The 23,921-nt window shown below is 36.2% G+C and overlaps 3 protein-coding genes across 5 annotated transcripts in view; 2 read left to right on the forward strand and 1 right to left on the reverse strand.

Annotated features, from left to right (window-relative positions):
- Nucleotides 1-149: 149 nt before the first annotated feature.
- Nucleotides 150-8,111, forward strand: LOC116170427 (zinc finger protein 502-like). The gene is made up of 10 exons (XM_031486814.1): nucleotides 150-323; nucleotides 419-680; nucleotides 730-968; nucleotides 1,018-1,225; nucleotides 1,280-1,500; nucleotides 5,583-6,285; nucleotides 6,332-6,525; nucleotides 6,571-6,778; nucleotides 7,383-7,540; nucleotides 7,589-8,111. Exons 1-10 carry the CDS (start codon nucleotides 183-185, stop codon nucleotides 8,000-8,002), a joined length of 2,748 nt encoding a protein of 915 aa, XP_031342674.1. The 5' UTR covers nucleotides 150-182; the 3' UTR covers nucleotides 8,003-8,111.
- On the reverse strand, nucleotides 8,020-15,243 carry LOC116170428 (ubiquitin-like-conjugating enzyme ATG3). 2 transcript variants are annotated; one of them, XM_031486817.1, is made up of 6 exons: nucleotides 15,093-15,243; nucleotides 14,872-15,029; nucleotides 14,495-14,821; nucleotides 14,191-14,451; nucleotides 14,017-14,144; nucleotides 8,020-8,299 (listed from the first exon to the last, which is right to left on the reverse strand). In XM_031486817.1, exons 2-6 carry the CDS (start codon nucleotides 14,941-14,943, stop codon nucleotides 8,149-8,151), a joined length of 939 nt encoding a protein of 312 aa, XP_031342677.1. In that variant the 5' UTR covers nucleotides 14,944-15,029; nucleotides 15,093-15,243; the 3' UTR covers nucleotides 8,020-8,148. The 2 variants fall into 2 exon arrangements, with proteins under 2 accessions (XP_031342677.1, XP_031342676.1); XM_031486816.1 differs by having other exon boundaries at nucleotides 14,872-15,157.
- A 4,316-nt stretch (nucleotides 15,244-19,559) lies between these two features.
- The window catches only part of LOC116170501 (bcl-2-related ovarian killer protein homolog B-like), a 52,138-nt gene continuing 47,776 nt past the window's right edge, over nucleotides 19,560-23,921 (forward strand). For both annotated transcript variants that reach the window (XM_031486947.1, XM_031486946.1), the window contains exon 1: nucleotides 19,560-19,749. Coding sequence is in view for 1 of the 2 variants with exons in the window: in XM_031486946.1 (XP_031342806.1) it covers nucleotides 19,734-19,749 (16 nt within the window). In the remaining variant the exon portion in view is untranslated. The remainder of the gene's footprint in view (nucleotides 19,750-23,921) is intronic.

Genomic DNA, 23,921 nt, shown 5'->3' on the forward strand with positions numbered 1-23,921 from the left:
TAGTTTAAATTTATAATGTTAAATCTCAAAAGGAATTTAAAAGGGACATCTAATTTGATTTGAAGCGGGAATAATTGTCATCCAATTTGATTGGCTGAGGTTTTGCAAATTAATTTCCCATTGGTTAGCTTTTGGGTAGAATTCTGTAATGAATCCAGGGTTATAAGACTGAAGAAAACAAAATGGATGTTTCGAAGTTGTTATGCGACTCATCTTTTTGTAGACTATGTGCCGAAGAAAACAAAAACGGGGCCAGTTTATTTCCACACAACGAAAACGACCAAGATTTAAGCCAACTTGTGAATAAATATTTGCCTTTAAAGGTTAGAACTTAAACATTTTAGTCATCTCATTGAACACAATTTGGTTCCTTTTCTGGTTGAGGGAAATTCAAATTAATTTATTAAGCTTATTGTAGGTTGAACGGGATGGCAAGTATCCTATGATTATATGCCCGGGATGTAATATACAGCTGGAAGCCACAAAACAATTTCTAGATCTCATTGTTGAGGGACAAATTAAGCTACGAGACTTATTTCGACTGCAGCAAGAAACGTTGCGCCGACAAGAAAAACAAAGGCAGCAGTTAGAAAGCGCATTGAAAAATGTTAATCCATCGTCAAGTGTTGGAACTTACGAAATTCAAAGGGATGACACGGGTGAAAAATTTCTTATTCAAAGTCAGTATCGCAAGTATTCAGTCTGTCGTAGCTACAAATGTGATTGTAGTATTCTCGGAAGGTCCCTTATTTCCACCGGAACATGAGATGTCCCTTAAATCGGAAGGTCTGGAACGTCCGAAACGTAAACGAGGCAGACCTCCGAAACCCCTGCATTCTACAAACTTAGTCGTAGAAGAAGAAACGAAAGATGTCGAAGAACCCGATATTGAAGAGACAATAGACGATTTGGAAAGTAGACGGAAACGAAAAATTAAGGTGCCCTCCCGTTTCCAAGAGGCGTTACAGGTTAGTTTCTTAGGGAAGGTTTCAATTTTTAATAGTAGCACTTATAAAGGGTAAGGAACTCGACCGCATCTTTAAGGAGGAGGGCGTCCTCGGCGACGAGTCGTTATCCGACGAGGAAACGTATTCGGAGACTAAACTGACTAGTAAGGCGGGAGATGAAATAATCGGTCACTTACAAAACAAGGAGGGCGAAGATCTCGGCGAACTCGTGATCGTGAATCGAAGCACGAATAAAATTCGGATCAAGGCGAAAGACGGTTTGAGCATCGAATTTGTTTAAGATGTTCACGAAATTTATTGTGACTGTTTAGAGACGGAAGGCGAGAAAAAGAAGTACGAGTGTAAAATTTGCGGGAGAGAATTTCAGCATTATGGACGATATGAGATACATAAAAATTTTCATCGGAATATTAAGTATCAGTGTTGTGTCGCAGAGTGTAATTTGAAAGATACTGAGAAGTCCATTATTGAGGAGCATCAGAGAGAAACCGGTCACAGCGGGATTGTCTTGTTTGAATGTATTGATGATTATGTAAGTTTTCGGGCTTATCGTCCTTATTGCATTCCAATTGCTTCAGTGGCCCTTTATAGCCTTGTAGTAGTGTTGTCCTTGCGTGCGCACAACTGTTGGTAGTAAAACAATATTAAGCTATAGGACATTTAAAGATGTTCATTGGCCGATTGATAAAATCCAACATTCTTAAGGGCTTGCATTAATCATTGTTCTCCACTTGATTGCAGGTGGTTAGGCAACTAAAGATGCACAAAGATGCCCCGGAAAATATTTGTGATAATACTAAGGATCCTTATTTTATTTATATAGTAAGAACTGAGTCAGAGTGTAAAATTCATGTGGTGCAAAAAGTAAATTACATTCTTTTTTTTTTCAATTCAATAACATTTATTTCAACATTCAATAACACTCTTCCATTATGTCAAATGAACTATGAAATAACACTCCTTATTTGATGTACTGTTTCTTATGAAAGGGTAATATCAACATTTGTGATAACTAGGTTCCTAAGTTTATGACGTAGCGGTAATCACTTGGCAAGTATTTTATCTATAAAATAAACAAGGTCACACATATTACATGTCCCCTTTAACCTGGCATAAGTAGTGCTTGGTTGTAAGCACAGCATCAGGGTGCAGGCTTGAGAGTATAGTTGGAGATAGCTCTAATTTTTGCTCTGATCAGAAGGGAGTAGAGGTTGCTTATTTAGAATTTACCATTGCTCAAAAGGCAATGTTTTCGTTGGTCTCACAGAAAAAAAACTGGTATGGGTAATAACAATGGTGTCAAAAACCGACAAAAAAAAACTATGAACCAATGACAACACCAAAGGGGAGTACAGTTGTAAAGTAAACAACAAAGGTGTAAGTGGTGTGGCCAAACTCCTGCCTTGTATATCTGCTTAGTTACATTTACAAGGGTCGAAAACCCCACTGGTATTAAATAAAATTGAACTGCACTGGCAAAAATCAATGAAACAAAATATCCAAAATCCGTTTCCTGCAAATAATTTCCACGGGTCAATTCCTTTAGGAATATATGATATGATATCCTTATGCAAATTCAGTTATTGACGTGGGTAATAACACCTTCTGAGATTTTTTCCGCAATTTACCATAACCACGTAATGTTCCGTTATTCCCGGTTGACGAAATCCTTTGACACTTTTATGGTTAAAAAATTCGAACAAGCTTCACAAATCATTTTTTTTGCTTTTAACTAACACTCGGTTATCATTGGCAATTGCAACGCAAAAAATACCAACCCCGAAAAATTCAGCATACTGCTGGTAGCTTAAATAATTAATTTTTTAAATCTGATTAATCCCCTGTTAGTTTCTCCGTAATTTTGAACGCCCACAATGGCGGCTTAACTTGGCGATGACTAATTAAAAACTGATGTAATCCTATCCCAACCCTTAAAAACAATTAAAGAACAAAGACTCATTAAAAACCCCTGCGTAAAAATGACAACAGTGATATGGCTCATTTAATGTATCTCTGAAACCGTGAACAAATTTCAAAAATGTTAAATAAATTCGAAACCATTTTAATTAGACATGGCATCATATTGACAAAGTCACACTTATGAGGAATTCGAAAATGCCATCAGAAGAGATAGTGCCATTTGAAATAAGAAAGTTCTGGTATCGTTCTGATACAACCGGAAAAGAGGCCATCTGAAAATAATTTTAAATGATTCCTTTTCTTTGATTATTCAAAAAATGAGTCCCGAATCGAAATTCCAAACCGTTCCTGAGATACTTCTAATGGTCCACTTAAAAACGTCGCCCTGTACATATAAAAATAATAATTATTATTATTACTATAACAAATTTTACATAAAATATAGTAAGTAAACGCTTTTTACATTTTTCAAAGTTTATTACAAATAAAGGAATAATGTACATGCCAAAAATAAATAAATTAAGTCTAATAACAGTTTAAAATAATGTAAAAAGTAGATTTAGTTTCATTTACCAAGATGCGCTTTGGAGTCGGTCAACACTTACCGAGCGGACTGTTAGTACTGATTCTTTACAAGGAGGTATTGTCAGAAGGTAACAAGAGCAAAAGAGCGGTGGGGGTGCAAATAGTTGCGCAATTGCAAAATAAAACTGGTGCAGAGCGAGATTCCGATAGCGACCACTGAAGGGTTAAAAGGATTCATAGGGAAATTATATTGTAACATAAATCTAATTACGTGATTTTTATTTGCAATAAATTTATGACAGTCTTGAAATAGATTGATTTATAACAGTAAATTAGTATTTATCACTCACAATTTATAACATAACACTAGCACGACCTATTTATCACTAGTATTTCACTATCGGCATCGATGTTGATTGTTGGTACAGACACGAAACGCTATTGGATTTGTTTATATAGCAAATAACAATCTTTCTAAAATGTTTTAGAACAAACACGTCATATTTCCTGGAAAGAATGCCACGCTCGGACGGACGAACTTTGATATAAATCACCTTGTATAACAATTGCAGTTTCATTGAACATATTTTTAGGTTGTAACTTTCAGTCCTTCAACATGCCTCGATCATTTTTAAAATGTGCGTGCGTTAAAGCCAAAATCTTTTACCCACCCTGTATAACCAGCAGGAAGGAGATTTGTAAAACATACCCTGTGACAATTATTTTGATTTGTTGCAATTTATAAAAATATGTTTCTCTTATTTCTTCTATTCAGTGGTCTTGCATAATATAGTGAAATGCAGTAAAATTCAGGATTATTCAAAGAAGATTGAATACATTGCAAACATTTGTTTTAATCAGCAACAATAAATACAGGTACACAATTCATCATAGGATAGAAGAAACTATACAGTTTTAATGTCTCACTAGTTATATCAAATAGCGGCGCCACATTGTCTAACTGCTTGGTCCAAAACCAAATCCCTCGAATAACGCCGTGGTTGATGGGTCTGCTGTTCGAAAACGTATTTTTGCAAAAAAAAAATGTACCTAGTAACCCAATAAGACTGTTCCTCGGCAATGTCTCGAGAACCCTTTCGTCGTATGACTTAGGGGTAAAAAATTATTGGGTAAATCGTTGGAAAAATGCCCAACAGACGGCGTAACTGCCATCTTAAATTTTAAAATTGCATTTTCTTTAAATTTCGCATGATAAACTAAAAAAAATTTTTTTCACATTTTTCAAGAGAACCAGTTTATCTATCATTTTCGTACAAACAAAAACTCAGTTATTTCAAGAACAAAGATGGTGTGGGGCGGGGCGTTCAATTGTTTTTGCAATAACTTTCTTTAATTTCTTAACGCTTTGACCGATTTTAACAAATTTGGTATGTTTGAAAAGAGCATTCCTTGGACAATGAGAATCAAAAATATAGTTAATTAAGTTGACTCTAGTTCACGTTTGGCTGCCGACGGTTCTACATGAGTCCAATCCGACTTCAACCCAACTGCCTTAAGAACGGATTAATTCCTATTTGTAGGTATTTTCTAGTAAATTCACCCCCAAAAATGTGCAACCTTGCCTTTTATTTCATATTTTCGATGATATCCAGTGCATCTTTCTCGCGTTTTCAACCACGTACTCCTCCATAAAATAGCCTTATTTATGATCTAATGTCCCATAATTCATTTAAAGGCAACATTTTTATTACGTCAAAAACACAATTTTAACTAGAAACTAGGAACAGCAAATCTGAATATAGTTTATCATTTGGAGTTGTCATACATTATGTGGATAGAAACCATCCCCTAACACAGGGATGGGGAAATACCGGCCCGCGACATGGTTCGATCCGGCCTGCGATTTATACTAGTCATCTATATACCTACTCAAAAAAATATTCATGAACAGGATGATTGAGAAACGTCTTGAGAGCGTTTTGCGAATTTCTTCCACAAATTTCATTTGTCATACTAATCCAAGACATCGAAATAAAAATGTTTGTCAAGCTGATTTTTTGTTACGTATAAAAAATCCTCATTGGCCCGCTTAAATGCTGTAATTATTTCATGTGGCCCTCTTTCAAATTTATTTCCTCATCCCTGCCTAACATCTACACTTTGATCATTTAATCACCCCAAAAGCACTGTTAATAAAATTAATTTTAGGGTGCCAAAGTTCATATTCACGTTCCAGAAAATGATGACGAAGTAGATGACGAGAGACTCGTACAGGAAAGTGAACCCCAAAGGCCGAGTCGCATAGGAGATACAGAAGTAAAGTTAGTGTGTAATTTGTGCAACAAAACTTTCTCGTGCAAACAAAATTTCGAAATTCACCTTAAAGCTGTTCACGAAAATCAGCGTCCGTATCAGTGCGATAAATGCGAAAAGTCGTTTCCGTATGTAAACAGCCTGAAATGCCACATGTTGCAGCATAGTGATAAAAACGATAAACTGTACATATGCGAAGTGTGCAAGAAAATTTTTAATCATCCGAGCAGTTTAGTGTACCATCGCGAAGCCGAGCACAACAACGGACGACGGTTCGTGTGCAATAAGTGTAATAAAAGTTTTAAACATAAGCAGCTGCTGCAACGGCATCAGCTTGTTCATTCCAATGAAAGGCCGCATACGTGTAAACTGTGTAGCGCGAGCTTCAAGACGAGGGCAAACTTGTTAAATCACATGCCTATACATACGGGTGAAAAAAAACACTACTGTACGCAGTGCGGGCAAAGTTTCGCTCACAAAACCTCTCTCACCCTCCATATGCGATGGCACAGCGGCCAAAAACCATACGAATGTGATATTTGCATGAAGACCTTCTCGCAGAAAGGCAATTTAGCCGAGCACAAACGAATTCATACAGGTAAGATTATGCGTTTGGCTTTAATTATATGGTTAGTGTCTTTCAGGTGAAAAGCCATTCTGTTGCGATCACTGTGGACGAAAGTTTACTACCTCATCACAATTCAAGTTACATATTAAAAGACACACAGGCGAAAGGCCGTGGAGGTGCGAGTACTGTTCGAAAACGTTCCTACACAAAGACACGTGGAAGTGCCACACGCGCAGGCACCGCAATGAAAGGCCGTATCAGTGCAAGCAGGTAAATGTGATTTGGGGGGGATAAATCTTTGTAATGCTTCTTTAGTGTTTAAGGGGTTTTACTGAGCAATGGGCGCTTAAAAAGCATGAACGTTTGCATACCGGTGAGAAGCCATATGTCTGTGATGTTTGCAATAAAGGTTTTGCGGATTGCTCTAACTTAACTAAACATAAAAAGATACATGGGAACCCTAAGACGGAAAAGGGGTCGACAAAACCGAAAAATATGAAAATTGTCTCGACCGATGGCAAAGGTAAGTTTCGGTATAGTGTAAAGAATAGAATGGCGAGGCAACCTCCATTCAAATTCTTCACCTTCATTCATTTACTTTTAAAGTTCACGACAGAAATGGCCCCCTTTCAAATTGGCACGTCCAGAACTATGAAATCTCATGTCCAAATCAGTTTTTCCCTTGTAATAACCGCCAAAACTAATGGTAACCCATGGCACATGATCGTCAAGTAACAAAATTGTCTAGTGATAGGACCGACATTGTGTTGTGATCGAGTTGCTTGAGGATCTGCGTGCGCGTCGCTCTAAGGACCGGTCAACATAAATAAAACTGAAAAAATGGGACAGTAAAATTTCATTAAAAATGTTAGTAACAAAAACAATCAAATCAGGGTTGCCCTCGCTTTAATCATACGAAAATAGCTCTAGGGACTCTCTTCTCCTTAAGGTCAACTCAGTGTTTATTCTTTGTTCTTGACCTTATCCATCTTCATGGTATAGTTAGAATAGTGATTCGAACAAATGTGTGGCCAAAATTGGATGCTTGGATCCGATAAATTAAAGTACAAAGGAACAGACTTTAGATTCAATTTACATTTCCTATCTTACCTCTTTTACTTACACAGGTGAAAATCAAGTTGTCTACTTGGCATATCAGGATCCAGTAGCAAACGACGATGACGTTCAAACACTTGTACATATAATGGACCAACCAGATCCTAAGGAAGAAATGGACAATTCGTTTATTTCTTCCATTGTACCAGATTCCATGTCGCATCTTCAGGTATTACTTCTAGAGTGTCAAAGACCAAATTAATGGATGTTTCCCCAGGAACTTGTCGACGAGGACGGTAGCGCTATCAATTTAACAACGGCCGACGGTCAAAACATCAAAGTGTTGGCGTCAATGGAAGACGAACAGCAAATCTTACAGGGTCTCCTTCCAAACGGTACCATTGTGCCTATCACGTTAACAATTCAAAACGGAAAACCAGTTGCGTCGATTATGTCTGTAGATGAGGAAGAACCTGTAGACAAGGAGATGATCTCCGAAATGAGCGGTGACGACGTGGAAGAAACCGGGTCAAGCATAGTGCTAGACGATAGTATACAATTTTTAAATGACGACGAAAGTAAGCTGGATAACAGCATTCAATTTTTAACGGAAGATGGACAAAATATATGTTTCGTTACCACGTATAATATAGACGAGGGTATAAATCCACATTATCTCGCTATGACCTAAGACGCATGCCGATTTAATTTTAATTTTATGAGATTAGCGTAATTTATTTATTGTAAATACAATAATTATAAGCTTTTTACGAAAATAAATTTTAACACATAACAAAATAGAACATGCGTTTTTCACTGTACTATTACTAGCCTCGGTTACATAGTAAAGTTTTGAGTATAATCGTATTCTATTGTTGGCATTACAGACTGCATAAATTTTAAAAATATAATTAAATACATGTGTACTCCTAATTCTCCACCTCCTTCTGTAACCGTCTCTATGATGCTCTTCATAACTTCAGCGTGCCTACAACAATTTTAATTAATTTTTAAATATAGTATAAAAGTAAGTGGGCTAGAACAAACTGCCCTTTATATAAAGACGCTGTACATATCAGTTCCCATTTTACTGACCTATAGTGAAACTAGTGCTACATGTGCCCTTTCCTACAACCTAACAAAATCATTGATACAGTTGTAGTCATGGATCTGTGTTCCTGCGTCATTGATATGTGAATCAATTTCAGACATACAAACATACGCTAAAACATTTAGACCAGGAGAAGATGGCAGATCTTTTGTGATGATTACTAAACGTCTGCCACCGCAATATTCTCTTTACATAGGTTAGGACTAGCGTGTAAACGTATATCTTACGTCTGTACCGCAAATCAAAAGCATTGAGCCATGGTCGTGGTTACTTGCGGTTACTTTTGGTTCGCGGATATTTGTGGAACGCATTCTTGCCACATATATCTAACTAAAAAATGTGTCAAATTCTTGACAGTTTTTTCAGCCAAATTAATTACCCGATATTTGTATGCGCCGCTTGATTATTAAGCACTTTGTTTAAATTCCCACCGGAAATTTTTACAGAATTCAATGTAATTTGGATGTTACATCTTAAACAATTGTTAATTACGGTCAATTTTTTATTGGTACATAATTGGCTTGTTTTGGATTACTTTCTTAACACGGGGCTCGCGCATTTTCACTTTGCGGTCTTGACGCACTTTCCATCAAGCATGGATTTGTTTGACTTTGACGTTTCCACCATATTGTTTTTAACCCGACAAAACCAAGCTTTACCGTGGTTAGATTGGTTGCAACCAAACATAATCAAATCGATCGCGTTCCATAAAACAAATAAAAATCGATGAAACCGATTTATGAAACGGATAACCGTAACCGTGGCCGGTTATTTCAATTTGCGGTACGTACTATTACATGTAATGTTCCAAAAATTTGCAAAAAAAATTGATTTGCAAACATCTGTCAATATGAAATATCAAATGTTTATTAATAAACTTTTGTTTGTTGTGTTGTCAAAATTTGAAACCATTACATAAAGGGAATTTTTTTTCTTTCGAAAAATTCCCCTAAAAATCACGATTTCTAGACCGCTTTGTTTTGAAGGTTTGGAATGGACCATCACCTCTATATTAATATTTTTATTAAACGTTTCATAGGGTACAGTTGTTTATAATAATCCATTCATTGCTCCACATCCAGAAGGGCGCTGGTCGATGCCGATCAATGTTGCAGTGGTTGCGAAATGCATTATGCGCAATCTAGTAACAACTGCTGATTTGATAAAACCAGAGACATCTATAGCCTATGTATATGGGGTCAGGTAAACAAGGACCTAACCTCATTTTTGAAATGGAACACCCTGTATATTTACTCTGAAAATATAACATATTAAATTCTCTTTCCAAAAATACAATACTAAAAATTCAATAGTGTTTCAGGAAGATTAAAAAAATAGTATAAAAATCTTTTTGAAATTTTTTGTATTTTTTAATCATTTGAACCTGTTTTAAATTTTTTTGAATATCATCCCTGGTGTGTTATTGTATATAGAATTTAATATTCCTTTTTGTTAGATTAAAACCAACAGGGTGTTCCATTAAAAAAATGAGGTTCGGTCCCATAACTTATTACCGGAGCCTGTATACTACTTTGGAAAGGTGCAGAACTTTTGAAATAAAAATTTTTTTGTATCTCTTTTGATTAAGAAAATATACAAGGTGGTGACTTGCGGAGCGCATCATAGGGCAATGTAAAATTCATAACATGCGATTATTGGCTCCCCAAATTATTTTAGAGCAAAAATGTATTAAAGTTTTTTGTAGAAAATTTTTTTTACGCCAAACCACCGTATTAGTTTTCAATTTTTTTCATATAAAGACCGAAAATTGGAAAAATAAAACCCGCATCTTTTTCAATAATATGCGATCCCATAGAATTTTCTAAAACAAAAAGATATCCAGTTATCAATTAGCAGCAGTTCGAAATGGATTTTATGATCGTCTTGGTTACTGTATTGCAGTTAATGGTGACTTATTTGAACATTTATTGTAAATTGTTATATAGGAAACCGTTTTTAGTAATTTGGTCTTTCTTTATGTTGAATTCTCTGTTCTAAACTAAATAATAATACTCTTTGATAGAATTTGATTTGTTTTAGCAGACATTCCATGGCATGACTTATATTGGCGTAGTTTTTGTATTATAAAATTCCATGGCATCACAGATTATTGAAAAAGATCGGGTTTTATTTTTCCAATTTTCCCTCTTTATTATGCAAAAAATGGAAAACTAATACGGTTGATTTACGTAAAAAACATTTTTCTACAAAAAACCTTAATACATTTTTGCTCTAAAATAATTTGGGGAGCCAATAATCGCATGTTATGAATTTTACATTGAAATCCCTATGATGTGCTCCGCAAGTCACCACCCTGTATAGGGTCATTATGAAACTAGCAACTTCGTATATTCCCCCCCCCCCCATATCTCTTAAAAAAATGAAAATGTTCAATTTTGATGTTACCAAAAAGCACAGGACGTCTATATTACTAGCACTAACACTTACGAGATAGGTACCCTATAAAAGGGCCAAATATGGCACACCCTGTACTTTGCACAAGTGATCCCACCCAGTGTTTAGTTTATAATCTCACCAGCGTCTTCCAGTCACGCAGCTAGTTGGGAGTTCATAAGCGGATACATGGTTAAAAAAGAAAGATTGGAAGGCACAGTTTTTTACCTAACTTTTGACTGAAGAACCTAAAAGGACTTATAAAGATTCTTAGAGACTGATGTAAACTTTTAAGGCCCGGTTGTTCAATCATGGTTTAATCTGTAGATTAGCTTAAACTGGCGTTTAAAGCTGTAAGCTTAGTTTAATGCATTGCACCACTGCGGTTTAACGTTAAACTCCGTTTAGATTAGAGGTTTAACTAAACGGCGAAAGAGGGCCGTTTAACGCTCCTAAACCGTCAAACATAACCCCAAATACCTAAATAATCAAACAAACGCGAAAACGTTATTCTTGTCATTTTGGGCTGTTGGTCTCATGATTTGTTAATCAAGATGAACTACACGGATTTTGATGAGCCAATTACTGATGATGGTTTTTTGGAGCTAATGCAGCTGTTTTTGGACGATGAAGAAGAACCTCTCGTTCCAAGCAATACCTTGCTCGTCTACATCCCTCGTTATTTTCTTCGCTGGCCCTCCCCCAGTAGCATTTAAATATCTCTTTTCATTTGCAAATTTTTTTTGGGAACCTTTTTTATATTTTCATATTTGCTTCTGAGTGTTTTCGCATCCCTTCCTTGACCTCCTGCAGCATTAAACTCCTCAGCCAATTGGTTTCCTGCAGCGTCTTTAATGCGGTTATTAAGAACGTCGGTTTTTTTACACTCTATTGTTGCTCGAAACTTTTTGACGAGCTGCAGAAGCATCGCGTCTTCAGTTGGATTGAAGTCTACAGATCGCGGTCGCTTCCGGATTAAATCAGCATTCTCCATTTCCAAACGGTGTTACTAGCCACGATTAATTACACAAAAAATACAGACACTATTTCAATTACGAACAAAACAACATACACGCTTGTAAACAAACCAAATTTGAAGTTTGAATAGCGTAAACGTCAAAATTTGAGCGGATTACAGTGTTGCCACCAATATAAATTTCATTAAACGCAGTTTAGTTAATCTCTCCCTAAACTGCGAATGAGCAACGCAATAAAAGATAAACTGTGGATTATCTTAAACTACAGATTACCTAATCCGCAGTTTAAACCGTGATTGAACAACCGGCCCTAAGTGTGCCAATAAAAGTAAACTAAAAATGTATTTTGAAGATAATAAGGTGTTTTGGGAGAAATGCATCCTTTTACAAGACAATTCATTTAGGATATCAAGAGCAAAGATTATTGCAACAAATAAAAAATGGCGATTATGAGATTTTTTTAGTCTAATATTGATAGGGAGACATAGAAATTGTTACTTGTTTAGATATTGGCATTACTGTGTTAATGTGTTACCAACAAAAGATAATGGAAACATAGATGTACTTATGTGTGTTATTTCTGTTGAGGCCCTTTTCTTAAACAGTATGTTATACAGGGTGGTGACTTGCGTAACGCATCATAGGGATTTCAATGTAAAATTCATAACATGCGATTATTGGCTCCCCAAATTGTTTTATACCAAAAATGTATTAAGGTTTTTTGTAGAAAAAATTTTTTTACGTCAATCAACCGTATTAGTTTTCAATTTTTTGCATAATAAAGACGGAAAATTGGAAAAATACAACCCCTCTCTTTTTCAATAATCTGCGATGCCATGGAATTTTCTAAAACAAAAAGATACCCAGTTATCAATTAGCAGCAGTTCGAAATTGATTTTATGATCGACTTGGTTACTGTCTTTCAGTTAATGGTGACTCATTTGAACATTTATTGTAAATTGTTATATTAGGAAACCGTTTTTAGTAATTTGGTCTTTCTTTATGTTGAATTCGCCGTTCTAAATATACTACTTTTTGATAGAATTTGATTTGTTTTATAGCAGACATTTTTGTATTATAAAATTCCATGGCATCGCAGATTATTGAAAAAGATGGGGGTTTTATTAATCCAATTTTCCGTCTTTATTATGCAAATAATTGAAAACTAATAAGGTTGATTCACGTAAAAAATTTCTTTCTACAAAAAACCTTAATACATTTTTGCTCTAAAATAATTTGGGGAGCCAATGTTATGAATTTTACATTGAAATCCCTATGATGCGTTACGCAAGTCTCCACCCTGTATACATGTGTGTGCTTGTGTGGATGTCGTATTTTGGGTCATCAGTGGGGAGTCGGGTGTGGGATCATAAAGCTTTAAGAAGCAAGGAAATAGTGTCTTGATTTAGCTTTGCTAATTTTGCATTTTGGAGTTCATACAGGTTCATTGTAAAATGTAGTCACTTTGCTTTCTGCTTTGAGCTAGTAGGTACAGTATTATTGTCCTAACTTTATAATTTAATTTAGCAGCATTCTTCATCTTGAAATACAACTAGTCTAAGAGTTACCATATTAGTTGACCTTAGATAAATTATGGATTGGAGGAGGTCCGGCTAACTACCCATCTATTTCATGTATGTACTTGCTGTACTTTGGAATGTTATTTTTGACAAATGAGTAAGGAGCGGAGTTGCTTTTAAATTTGTTCGAGTTGGCTACTTGTAACCACCAAATGTTGTATATACCTCTCTTGCTTCAGATTTTCCACCTATAATGCCCTCTGTGAACGTGAACAATGATTTGGAATTTTCTTCCCTTGGTTCTTTTGTCTGCTGAGTATTGATGGCTCTGGTAAATCAAAGCCAACTAATACAGTTCATTTTACATGTAGGGATGTACTTAATTTTTCAGTGTAGAATTCTTTGGTGAACAGAAAAGTGGGTTTGTAAAAAAAATTAAATTTACCCATTTTCAAAATAATGGGTTTATCTCGTTTGCATTTTGCAAAGCAAATTATTTGATGAAGGAGCATGTTTTTCACAAGTTTCAAGTCAGGTCAACTTGGGTTGTAGATGAAAATCTTACAAGGCCACACTCTAAAGAAACTGGTGTATTATGTGTTGCCTATATCTCAGCATGGGATGCAATGTCAATATTGGTAATAATGTAGAATCTTCGTATAGAATTCATCAGGGGACGCACAGGTCCCTCAAAAGAACTTACCGACAAGGATGTACAGATGCCATTCGAGGGACACTTAAATGAGGATGAACTTCCATCGTTACAGTTTTCATAGCATAATCTTTGCTAACATCCTGATAAACTTGCTCCACAGTCAGAGGTTTATGGTTCTAATGAAATACACGTAATTATAACACTCCAGAGGAGATGCCTTACCTCATCGTAACCTGTGAGCCACAGTCGAGGTGTTTGATAATATTTATCGTAAGTTATATGCAAGTCGTAAGTACGAGTATGTATAATTTCCCCATCTTCCGATTCATCGCAACGCTTCTCCAAGGAGGGCTGTACAACGGTCGCCTCACCGTTATCCAACATTCCACTCTCTTCGAACTCTTCCATGTCGGCCGCCTCTTCATTATCATCATCTCCATCGTTATCACTGTCGTCATTCAAGGCATCCTCCATACTCTCGGCCTACACTCAATAACTACAATTACATAGCAAAAAATGTGCATACCTTTGCATTATCCAAAGACATGTCCGTAATTTTGTCTTCGAGCCCAGTTGATGAAGTATCATAGTGATGCGTATCGACCCAACCGTTATCGGCGTCGTCAGATTCGATAATGCACTCTAGATCTTTGGAGTATTCCATTTGTTCGCATCTTCGCGAACACGGTACATTGCGGGTAATAAGAAATTGCTTCTCTTTCGGAAGGTACGGCTTTAACTTTGATTCATCCCCCGAGGCCCACTGCCATGTCGGACAATGATGAACTAAATGATCACCTGCTACCACAAACTCTTCGGGTGTAAGCACGCCGGTTTCTCGAAACTTCGATTCCTACAATTTGAAACTGTTTATGTGCGGTATGGGTTTCGTTAGTTATTTACTTTTAAAATTGGGGTTAAGTATTCCGCAACCCCTAATGCGGTTCCCTTAACGCTATTAATAACGTTTTGCATCCTGAAGTAACGTTTGCAACTACTGCTAATTAAAATCCTGTAACAACCATTTTTGTTGTGCGAAGTGCGACTTAGAAGTTGCTAAGCTAACGCAAAAATCAATACAGTAGAAGTTAGAAAAAATATGAGGATTTTCTATGGAAACTCACGCCTTGGTCGTGAACCTTGTGGATCTTAACCCTACATGTCAGCTGATATCTGTCACTTTTGACATCTTGATAACAATTTTTGCCTGCGTTGGCGTTGCAAAAGTGGGTGTAATTCTGTGGGAGAATCGTTGGTTCTCTCCCGATTCAAATAGAATTTCTTCTATTATACGTATTGACAGAGTATTAATTGGTCTCGTAAAGATAGGGTTAAAAAATGAATGTAGGCAACACACAATACACCACACGTTCCCTTGGCTCTTTTTTTTTAAGGGTAACGTCGAGGGCTGTTAGCAAAGACTCTTTGCTGTTAGGGTGCCATATTTTGGAAAAGAAAAAAGGAAATCAATTTTCGTGGCGTTATTGCCTAGATATTAAGTTTACGAACTTATTTCAATTTTGGAAATTGTTCCAACTTCATTTATAGATAAATATTTTGGAAAAACAACTTAAAAGTTTTCCTCAAAAGCGCGAAAAGATAGCTTCCGCCGCGCCGCTTGGTTTATACAGATAGAAAATGTGCATTATAATTGGCCTAAGTTTATGTTTCTGCCATCAATCACAAATTAATATTATAAACGGCCAAATTTGGCGATTGACAATAGGCAACTTTACATACTCCGTTCTGTATGTACTGTCCAGCCTTAAGGCCTTAAGGGATTATTTTAAAACATTTTAGGAAACCCCAGCGTTATTGTCTAGCTAAAGCATTCACCTTTCACAGGAATATTTGACCCCTTCTTCATCTTCACTAAGAATTCAGATATCGTGGAACGAAATCAAGCGTTTTCGGGCAACGAAACGTGTGTACTGTTCAGCCTTAAAACAAAGACCATGCGAAATTTCACCTTGTCTTTAATTGGTTGAACGTTACCCATCGATTACATTTCATACATATACAAATGTAGTAGGTACCTATATGTTCATATTTTCATAATTTTGTTAAAGGGTCTGCGCTGATACTCTCTAACTCAATATATTTCACCGGCATAATTCTGCGTTTGAACCAAAACTCGTCTATGATTAACAATCTTTTTTTCACGTGTAAAGTTGGCTTTCTCGGAGGCTGTTAAAAGTGGTTGATCAGTCCATCTCTGATACTGCAACAAAAAACTATTCCTAGGCACCCATCAGCCTCCTTGACACGCAAGTAGAAGCCACACACGTTGACTCACCCACCCTAACGTTAAAAATCGTATGTATAAAGTCATATAAAATAACAGCCTTCTAAGAATAAAGAAGCTTAAATGTCGCGAAAAGTCAAAACCCTATTGCAACATGGTTCTAAAGTGAAAGAGTAACATCCGGTTGGTATGCTGGTACTTCCCTACATGAAATCTAAAATTGATGTGTTTTTTTCTTGTTTCTTGGATCATCCTCACCAACTTTTCGCCACTTCCCCCCTCCTTTGCATTCCCATATAATTTACTTGATGTCCTCCTCTTCTGCTCTACCAATTCTACATTTTCGTCCTTTTTTATTCTTCACTCCTTCCCTCTCTACTCCCTTAATTATTAGTTCCTTGTAAGTACCTACTGTTTCCACATGAGCTTTATATCTTGACCCTCTGTTGCTGTACTTGTGTATCAATCCCTTTTTGTCAGTTCATCTTCCATCATTTCTCCCATTTCCTTCATAGTATTTTTTCTTTGTTCTTCCCACATTCCTTTTGTGTTTATCCTTGGTGATAAACTGATAAGAATTTTTTCTTTTTCACTCCTTTCCTCGAATCCTACCGTCCTGCGTTCCGACGCTATCCTTATCTTCTCCATTTTTTTGGTATGATTTGGTGTCCTTCCGTTTAGCCCCAATACCCATTTTAATACCTTCATTGTATTCCTTCTAGTTCCACCCAATTTCCACCCCCATATCCCCGTTCTGTACATACACAAGCACCTCTCTCACTATTGCATTAAACATGTACCTACCTATAGATATTTTGTTGTTGGTATTTTATTATAAAATCATTTTTAAAATTCATCTCCCCTATTCCTCACACCTGTTTCATTGAGAAATGATCTGGTAAAAATCAGACGAAATCATGACTTGACCATTATATAGCTTTGAATATAAATAATTTTATATTAGACCATAGCATAGTTCTTACACTATGACCATAGGGAGCGCTAGTAAAAATATTGAATGTCGAACCCTATGGAAGGCGGTAAAAGCTAGTGGGAGTTTTCGAGGGCAGTGCGCGACGCAAATGGATGGAATTACTAAAATGACTATAAAAGTTACTGCTACAGAAAAAAAAACAAGGACATAACTCGGAGGGAGCTGTTAAAGGGAAAACAGTTGTGTACAAAGGGCCCGAATTTGAGGCATAAGTACGCGTGGACCCTGTTCACCCACCCTATCGTAACAGTTGCGTCGGAGTGGGCCATTGATTTGTCGACACGCAGTGCCCTTTGCCCTACAGTGATATTTATTAAGAAGTAGACATAGGATTTACCTGTATTGTTTTCCCTGTGTCTACTTATAAATGACAAAATCTCTTCTGAAGGGCGCCTAATTTTATTCAACCAAATTAACTTCTTAAAACAAATGAAGTTCTGGCTGTCATATTAATTAATAACAGGCGATCAAAAATGAGTTGCTATCGAGCCGTCTTTGGAAGTCCAAGTTGAGTACGATTTCCCATGTAAACAAAAATTCCAAAGGTGACTCGACAGCAACTCATTTTTGATCGCATATTGTATGAATATATATTAATATCAATTTTTTCTTCTGTTGAATACATCGCACACGAACGAAAATAAAAATACGGAAGCCAAAGCCATAATATTCAAATTAATTAATACGACAGCCAGATCTTTATTTGTTGAAGAGGTTATTTTGGTTTGCATAAAATTAGGCACCCATCAAAAGAGATTTTATCAATTAAAAGTGAACATAGGCAAAAAACAATACTCGCAAATCCCTATGTCTACTTCTTAATGAATATCACTGTATATACAGAAGACTATACTACTAAAATATACCCATAAAAATTTGACATTTAAAGAAAAATCGAAAAAATTTAAATATGGTAGCGGACTCCCGTTACAGTTGTGCCCTTGTATTGTAATATATTTTACGTGCACACTGTTAGAAGGGTGAGTAGTCACTTAGGGTTTCTCCCAAGCTGGCACTGCAATCGTGACTTACCCTATACTCACAGTTGTTAAATTTGTGGGAAAACTACGAGCAAAGTCACCTAAAGGTGGGTTCATAGCTCTCCTTTCATCCGTTGCGTTGGTCCGTCAAACAGATAATAAGTTTTGTTACAGTGAATTGCAATCCGTCCATATCGTACCCGTATATGTTTACAAGGTAAAACCATAACCTAAATTATATTTTGTACTCTACCTACCGTAATTTTCAGTAGGTACCTAGAAATGTATGAAAACTACACTCTTGTTAAAAAGGGACTAACGGAAACATAATGTTCAACTTCAACAAACCTTTCCGTCATAAACTATAGTGTGAATCGGCCTTAACCGTCGATTAAAACGCGTTCGTTAGGGAGATTGAAAAAGCCGTACGCGGTCAAGGACATGCTAATTAAGCGCGCGAGTATATTTTCGTTACGCTGAATAGAGTAAATTTGTGTTACAAAACTTGCGTTTGTTAAAAAATTACGGAAAGTAAAGAAAGCGAGCTTGAGTATGTGAAGTTTCTCCTTTTTAGGCAAAATACCAAAAAAACTCCAAAACAAACCGAAGGCAGCGACTCCCGGGCCAGTTAGTTGGAGAAAAAGTTATCCCACGAGCAAATTCCAGTTTCCGTTAGTTAATTTTCTGCATAATTGTCGCTAATAAGGAGAGTTGTCTCCAGCCTAATGTTGGTATCAAAAGGATCACCTGAAAAAGGGGTTTCTTATATATGAGGTATCGTAAATTATATTTGATCGAAGTAAGAAAAAAATTAGTAAAGAAATTTTGAGATGGAGATCAATCAATTTTGTATTGCATGCGCTTCCAGTTCAGGTTAGTTCATAAAATCGTGGCCACGTAAATTAATTTAGTTAAGAAATTTGAATTTTCATCATGTCTCTTATGGTCACTTCGCGGTTAATTTGGCAAGCAAGCAACTTTCAGCAAAAAGTTTGAAGTCAATTTTCAGAAAAGTTTGGAAAGTCACAGTAAAAAAGGGCAAACCGGAGGCCATTTTAAATTCCTGTAAAAAATTTAGATTCATTTAATAAATTCGGCAACGAAAGGAAAATCAACCCCTTTAATTGGAAATCATAGTCATAAAACAGAATGGTCAGGATATCTAGGTACGCATAATGAAGTAGACTAAGTAATTATGAGAAGGAACCTACAGACCGCGAATAATTAATACATTGAAGGGCGATAAAAGTGAACGACGATAATTTGATTAGAACATGTAAAAGTGAAAGTAATTCAATGTCTGCAGTTTTCATTGAAAGATAAGAACGTTTCGGAAAATATCGTTTTATTATCGCGATGAGTAGCGCCCGCGAAATTGTTTTCGAAGTTAGTTTACATTCGGCTGGCAAACCGGTGCATTTTTGAGCAAAAGTGAATGTGGGTTAAATAAATCACGTACTCGTTAATCCAAATTAATATTAATTGTGCGCGATTTTTTTCAAATAGAACTCCTAGTTTTACACCGCAAACTACTTTGAGGATTAGCATGGCTGTTGCTCAAGGTAAGTTAGTTTACTCATGCTAACTCTTTGGTAATTACTTCTGCAATCTTCATTGTCTTGACAACATGTGAAAATGCAGCCTTGAAATCAATAATGTGTTGTAACACATATATAAATTGGCAGAAAGATAATGTTTTGTTAGTACTTAATTAGCCTAATTTATCGTGTAAACAGTTTTATCAGTTAAATTAGTGCAGCTATATAAAATTTGCTCGTGCAAGGAAAATTAGAGGAACTTCCCTCGAAACAAATTGAATTTTTTGTTTGGCATGAATAAACGAACAAAAACAACACGCGCGACACTTATTTTTTTGGAATTTGGATTTATGGCATTACCATAGTACAACAAATTTCAACGCGAAACGCATTGGTGCAGGGTAATTTATTCCCGCCCATTGTGTCCACCGTAAAATTAGCGTTAAAATTACCATGTACTTTCATGATAATCGCATTTTATGTTCTACTTCTCGACTAGGCGCACTCGGAAGGATTTCCGCTAAACGTGTTCTACAAGAAATTGCTGTCACAACCGGCAAATAAATTGCATCTTTTACTACGTTGGACGTCGTGATATTTTGCGTCAAGTATTTCATAAAAAGATCTACACACGAGACGTGGGGTGCTTTAATACTATGGGCAGTTGAGTGCTTCAATAGGTCTGTCGTCGGATTCGGAGAACACCACCAAATTCACGTGAATTGTAGGAGAAGAAATTAAAGAGAATGTGCCATATTTTAAATCTGAATGGATAATATTCCCCGTTCAGATGTTATTCTAACCCTTAAATAAGAATGTTCTGCGATGTCTTCGAACTCCGGGATTACTCGATCAATCGCCACAAATGCACGAAATTCACTTCTTCGGTATTGAGATAATGCCTTTAGGACGTTTTCCCAACGAAATTGATCCCACCTAACTGATATTATTTGATTATCTACAAGACACCTGATCAATAGGCCAGAAGTACTTTTAAATGTACTGAAAGTATCTAACCGGGAACAAATATATTATTTTTACCTCGATTTTCACTTTGTATTAAGTACCAATATGTGTATTCAAGTACTGCAAGTGTTATGTGATGCACTGACCTGACAGTACTTGATTTATTGAAATAACTCACTATTCAGTAATGTACTGGAGTCATAAATGACAAGTATTAGTACTACTTATACTTAAAGTACTGTGGTGGGTCTTGGGGTAAGTACACCGAGAGAGAGTTGCAGTACTCAGGATCGATTGGCTACGCATGGGTTGAAATAGCCTGTGGTTTACAGAACCAAAATGTAAGGCTCAATCATGGTCTCACTAACAGTAGTAAACTTTTTACGTTGTGTCGTTGTGGACGTCCAGACGCCTAAAGTTAATAACGGGTCTTTAATTGTTCATAAAATTTTCGTTTCAATTTATTTAATTAATCTAGTTGGGTTTTGCGTGTAAACACAAAGCGAGTATTGCATTTCTATTCGTATCCAAGTGGTCTGATTTGTTTTGTTTCGTTGTAAAAGATTTCTTCTTAGAATCGTTAAATGTAGGGCAATTTATGGCTTATTTTCGTTATCAATTTTGCCGTGTTACATCATTTACCCAAAATCGTCCCGAAACCTTCATTTTTATGCTTACTTTTTGTCAGGAAATTTTAGTTTCCATGACAGAAGCAGAGCAGACTACGTTGCCTGCCGTTTGTCACTTTACTGGCCGAACCTGTCACTTTACCGGCCGCACCGTCACTTTACTGGCCGCATTTTTGACATTTCCAAATGTCTATAATGACTCCTGTCATCACTGACAGATTGACATTAATCAAAAGTTATATATAAAAATTGAAATTTTGTATTAAAAGACGATTTCGGGTAAAATTTAATACCAAACTCGTCAGTAAAATGTCGCCTCGCACGTCAATATTTCCTTGCCAGTAATGTATCATTTTCCTGACTCTTATGTAGGTAAATAACTATTATGTGACGGTTCTAATTTAATTTATGGGCACTTTGATTATTTTATAAAAGGTTGATGTAATTTATTAGCGATGAGAATGCACTTAATCGGCAAAAATTGCGTGTTTTGGTAGAAATTTGTTATTTGAGATAAGACATTTCTTTGTAAAATTTTGATGGCTACGTGACTAAAGGAGTGTCAATTGGATAAAGTTCTTTTCGAATTTTGGAAGTAGGGAACTCACGTTAAATACGGGAGCGTAAGAAAGAGGCTTTTTGCCAATTTTGAGGCCGAGTTGTTGTTCGTTGAGAGCCTAGAAGACGCCCCCCCACTGCCTTTATAGTGCATATCCTTCATGAGAGATGCATTTATTGCAAATTCCGTGAATTATAGAGGCTAAGTGCAAATTATTATGTATGCAATGCAAATAATCAGTAATAAATGAAAAGATATTATCTTGAAGTACTTTGAGATTCGAACTTTATTAACAGTGCCTAACGATATTCTACTGTCTTAATAACTGTACGATCGAGTTTCTATTGCGACGGTAGTAGTCCGCGCACAAATGCCATGAAAATTAAACAGCATAATTAGCGGATCAGCATAATTAGTGGAACCAAAATTAAAATTTAATTTAAAAAAAAAAAAGACATTTATTTAGAACTGATTTGAATTAAATCACAGCAGCGGCCGAAAGATGGCGGCAACCTAAATGTGATGGCGGCAAAGCGGACGGAGGGAAAGACTCAAGCGCCACCAGAAGATCACAGCCTTGCTGCTGGCCAGGTTCGGAATGTAGCGGTTTGCTCAGGTTACACCAAGGTTAAAGGCCGCTTATACGTGTTCACTCTGTAACTCTAAGTTGGAGATACAGAATCCTTTTCATGGAATACACTCCAAAATTATATACAATACAGAAAATAAGGATAAAACAAAGTAAACATAAGTAAATCCGAATTCAAATGTTTTCCCGTAAATTATAATTAGTGTTTGCCTTGAATAAGTATTGAAACTTAAAGTGGGTAGATTGGTTGTGGTTAACTATTTTTCTAAACTGTTTATATTGCAGTCCCACTACAAAATTAACGAACGAAAGGGTTGATTAACCCCACCTCTGTTTTGCCGTGAGTGTTTTCACACTCCCAGACAACGGGACCACCCCTTGATTATGATCTTTACAAAAAGGTGATCGGCAGTGTATACACTCCTACCGAGTCTTCAAATAAATATCCTTTTCCCAATAAAATGCTATTGTAACCAGTGTTTGCACACCCAGCTCTTATGCTTCTTATGAAAGCTTAGGTTGAAAGGATAAGTCTCGGATCTCTTAATAATGAAATCCTTAATTGAACATTTCAATTTTCCCTTACCTTACAGGCGGTTTCGGAACGGATTGTCAGTTGAAGAAACGGTTGAGTCCAGAATTCGGCGGGCGATTACGTCTAGGGAGCAACTAAAACAGAATTACGGGCACGGTAGCGATTGTCCTCACGAGAACGCAAGCAACAAAGCATGAATAAGTTAGCTGTAGCTACGGAAAATCAAATGCAGGAAAAGCAAAGAAATGACCCCCTTATAATGAAACTGTCCACTGACACCTATTATCTACAGAATATTAGCATGCAATTAACCCTTATATAAACTGTTAATTGTCACTTTTTAATTGCTTAATTGATAGGTAGTGAGGGTCAATTGAGAGATGTAAAGTGGAATTTGTTTATAAACACGGATTTTGTTACTAATTTACGAGATTTAATAATTAATTTACGTTTTATTACCTACGTGGGAAACGAGGTGGGAAAATTACAGCCGTATATCAAACGTATAGAAAGATAAACATTAATTTGGTATGTTAAAAAATTCGTCGTACGTTTCGAGACAAAAAGGTCATCTACTGCATGTTTTATACAGTATAATGAAGGAGATGGCAACCGAAACGTAACTTTTTGTAGTATGTCGGGTCCATCCCTGGTAATCATTTGCATGTAACCCTACTAATAATAATTTATGAATATTGATCACTTCCAGTATGTCTAAATTCAGCATTTTCATAGCATGACGGTACCTAAAAAGCGTTTATTATTTATAAGTTTCAAGTACAACACACAGCTAGCCATGACCTCTTATATACACGATTCGTATGGTTTAATTAGTTCATTCACTCTTACAAACAATTAAACGAAGTTTTTTTTTGATATAAAAGATAATTTGTAGGTATATAAGTTGCGTGGAAACAA

This window comes from Photinus pyralis, unplaced genomic scaffold, assembly GCF_008802855.1.
Source record: "Photinus pyralis isolate 1611_PpyrPB1 unplaced genomic scaffold, Ppyr1.3 Ppyr1.4_LG5, whole genome shotgun sequence".
Classification (NCBI taxonomy): domain Eukaryota; kingdom Metazoa; phylum Arthropoda; class Insecta; order Coleoptera; family Lampyridae; genus Photinus; species Photinus pyralis.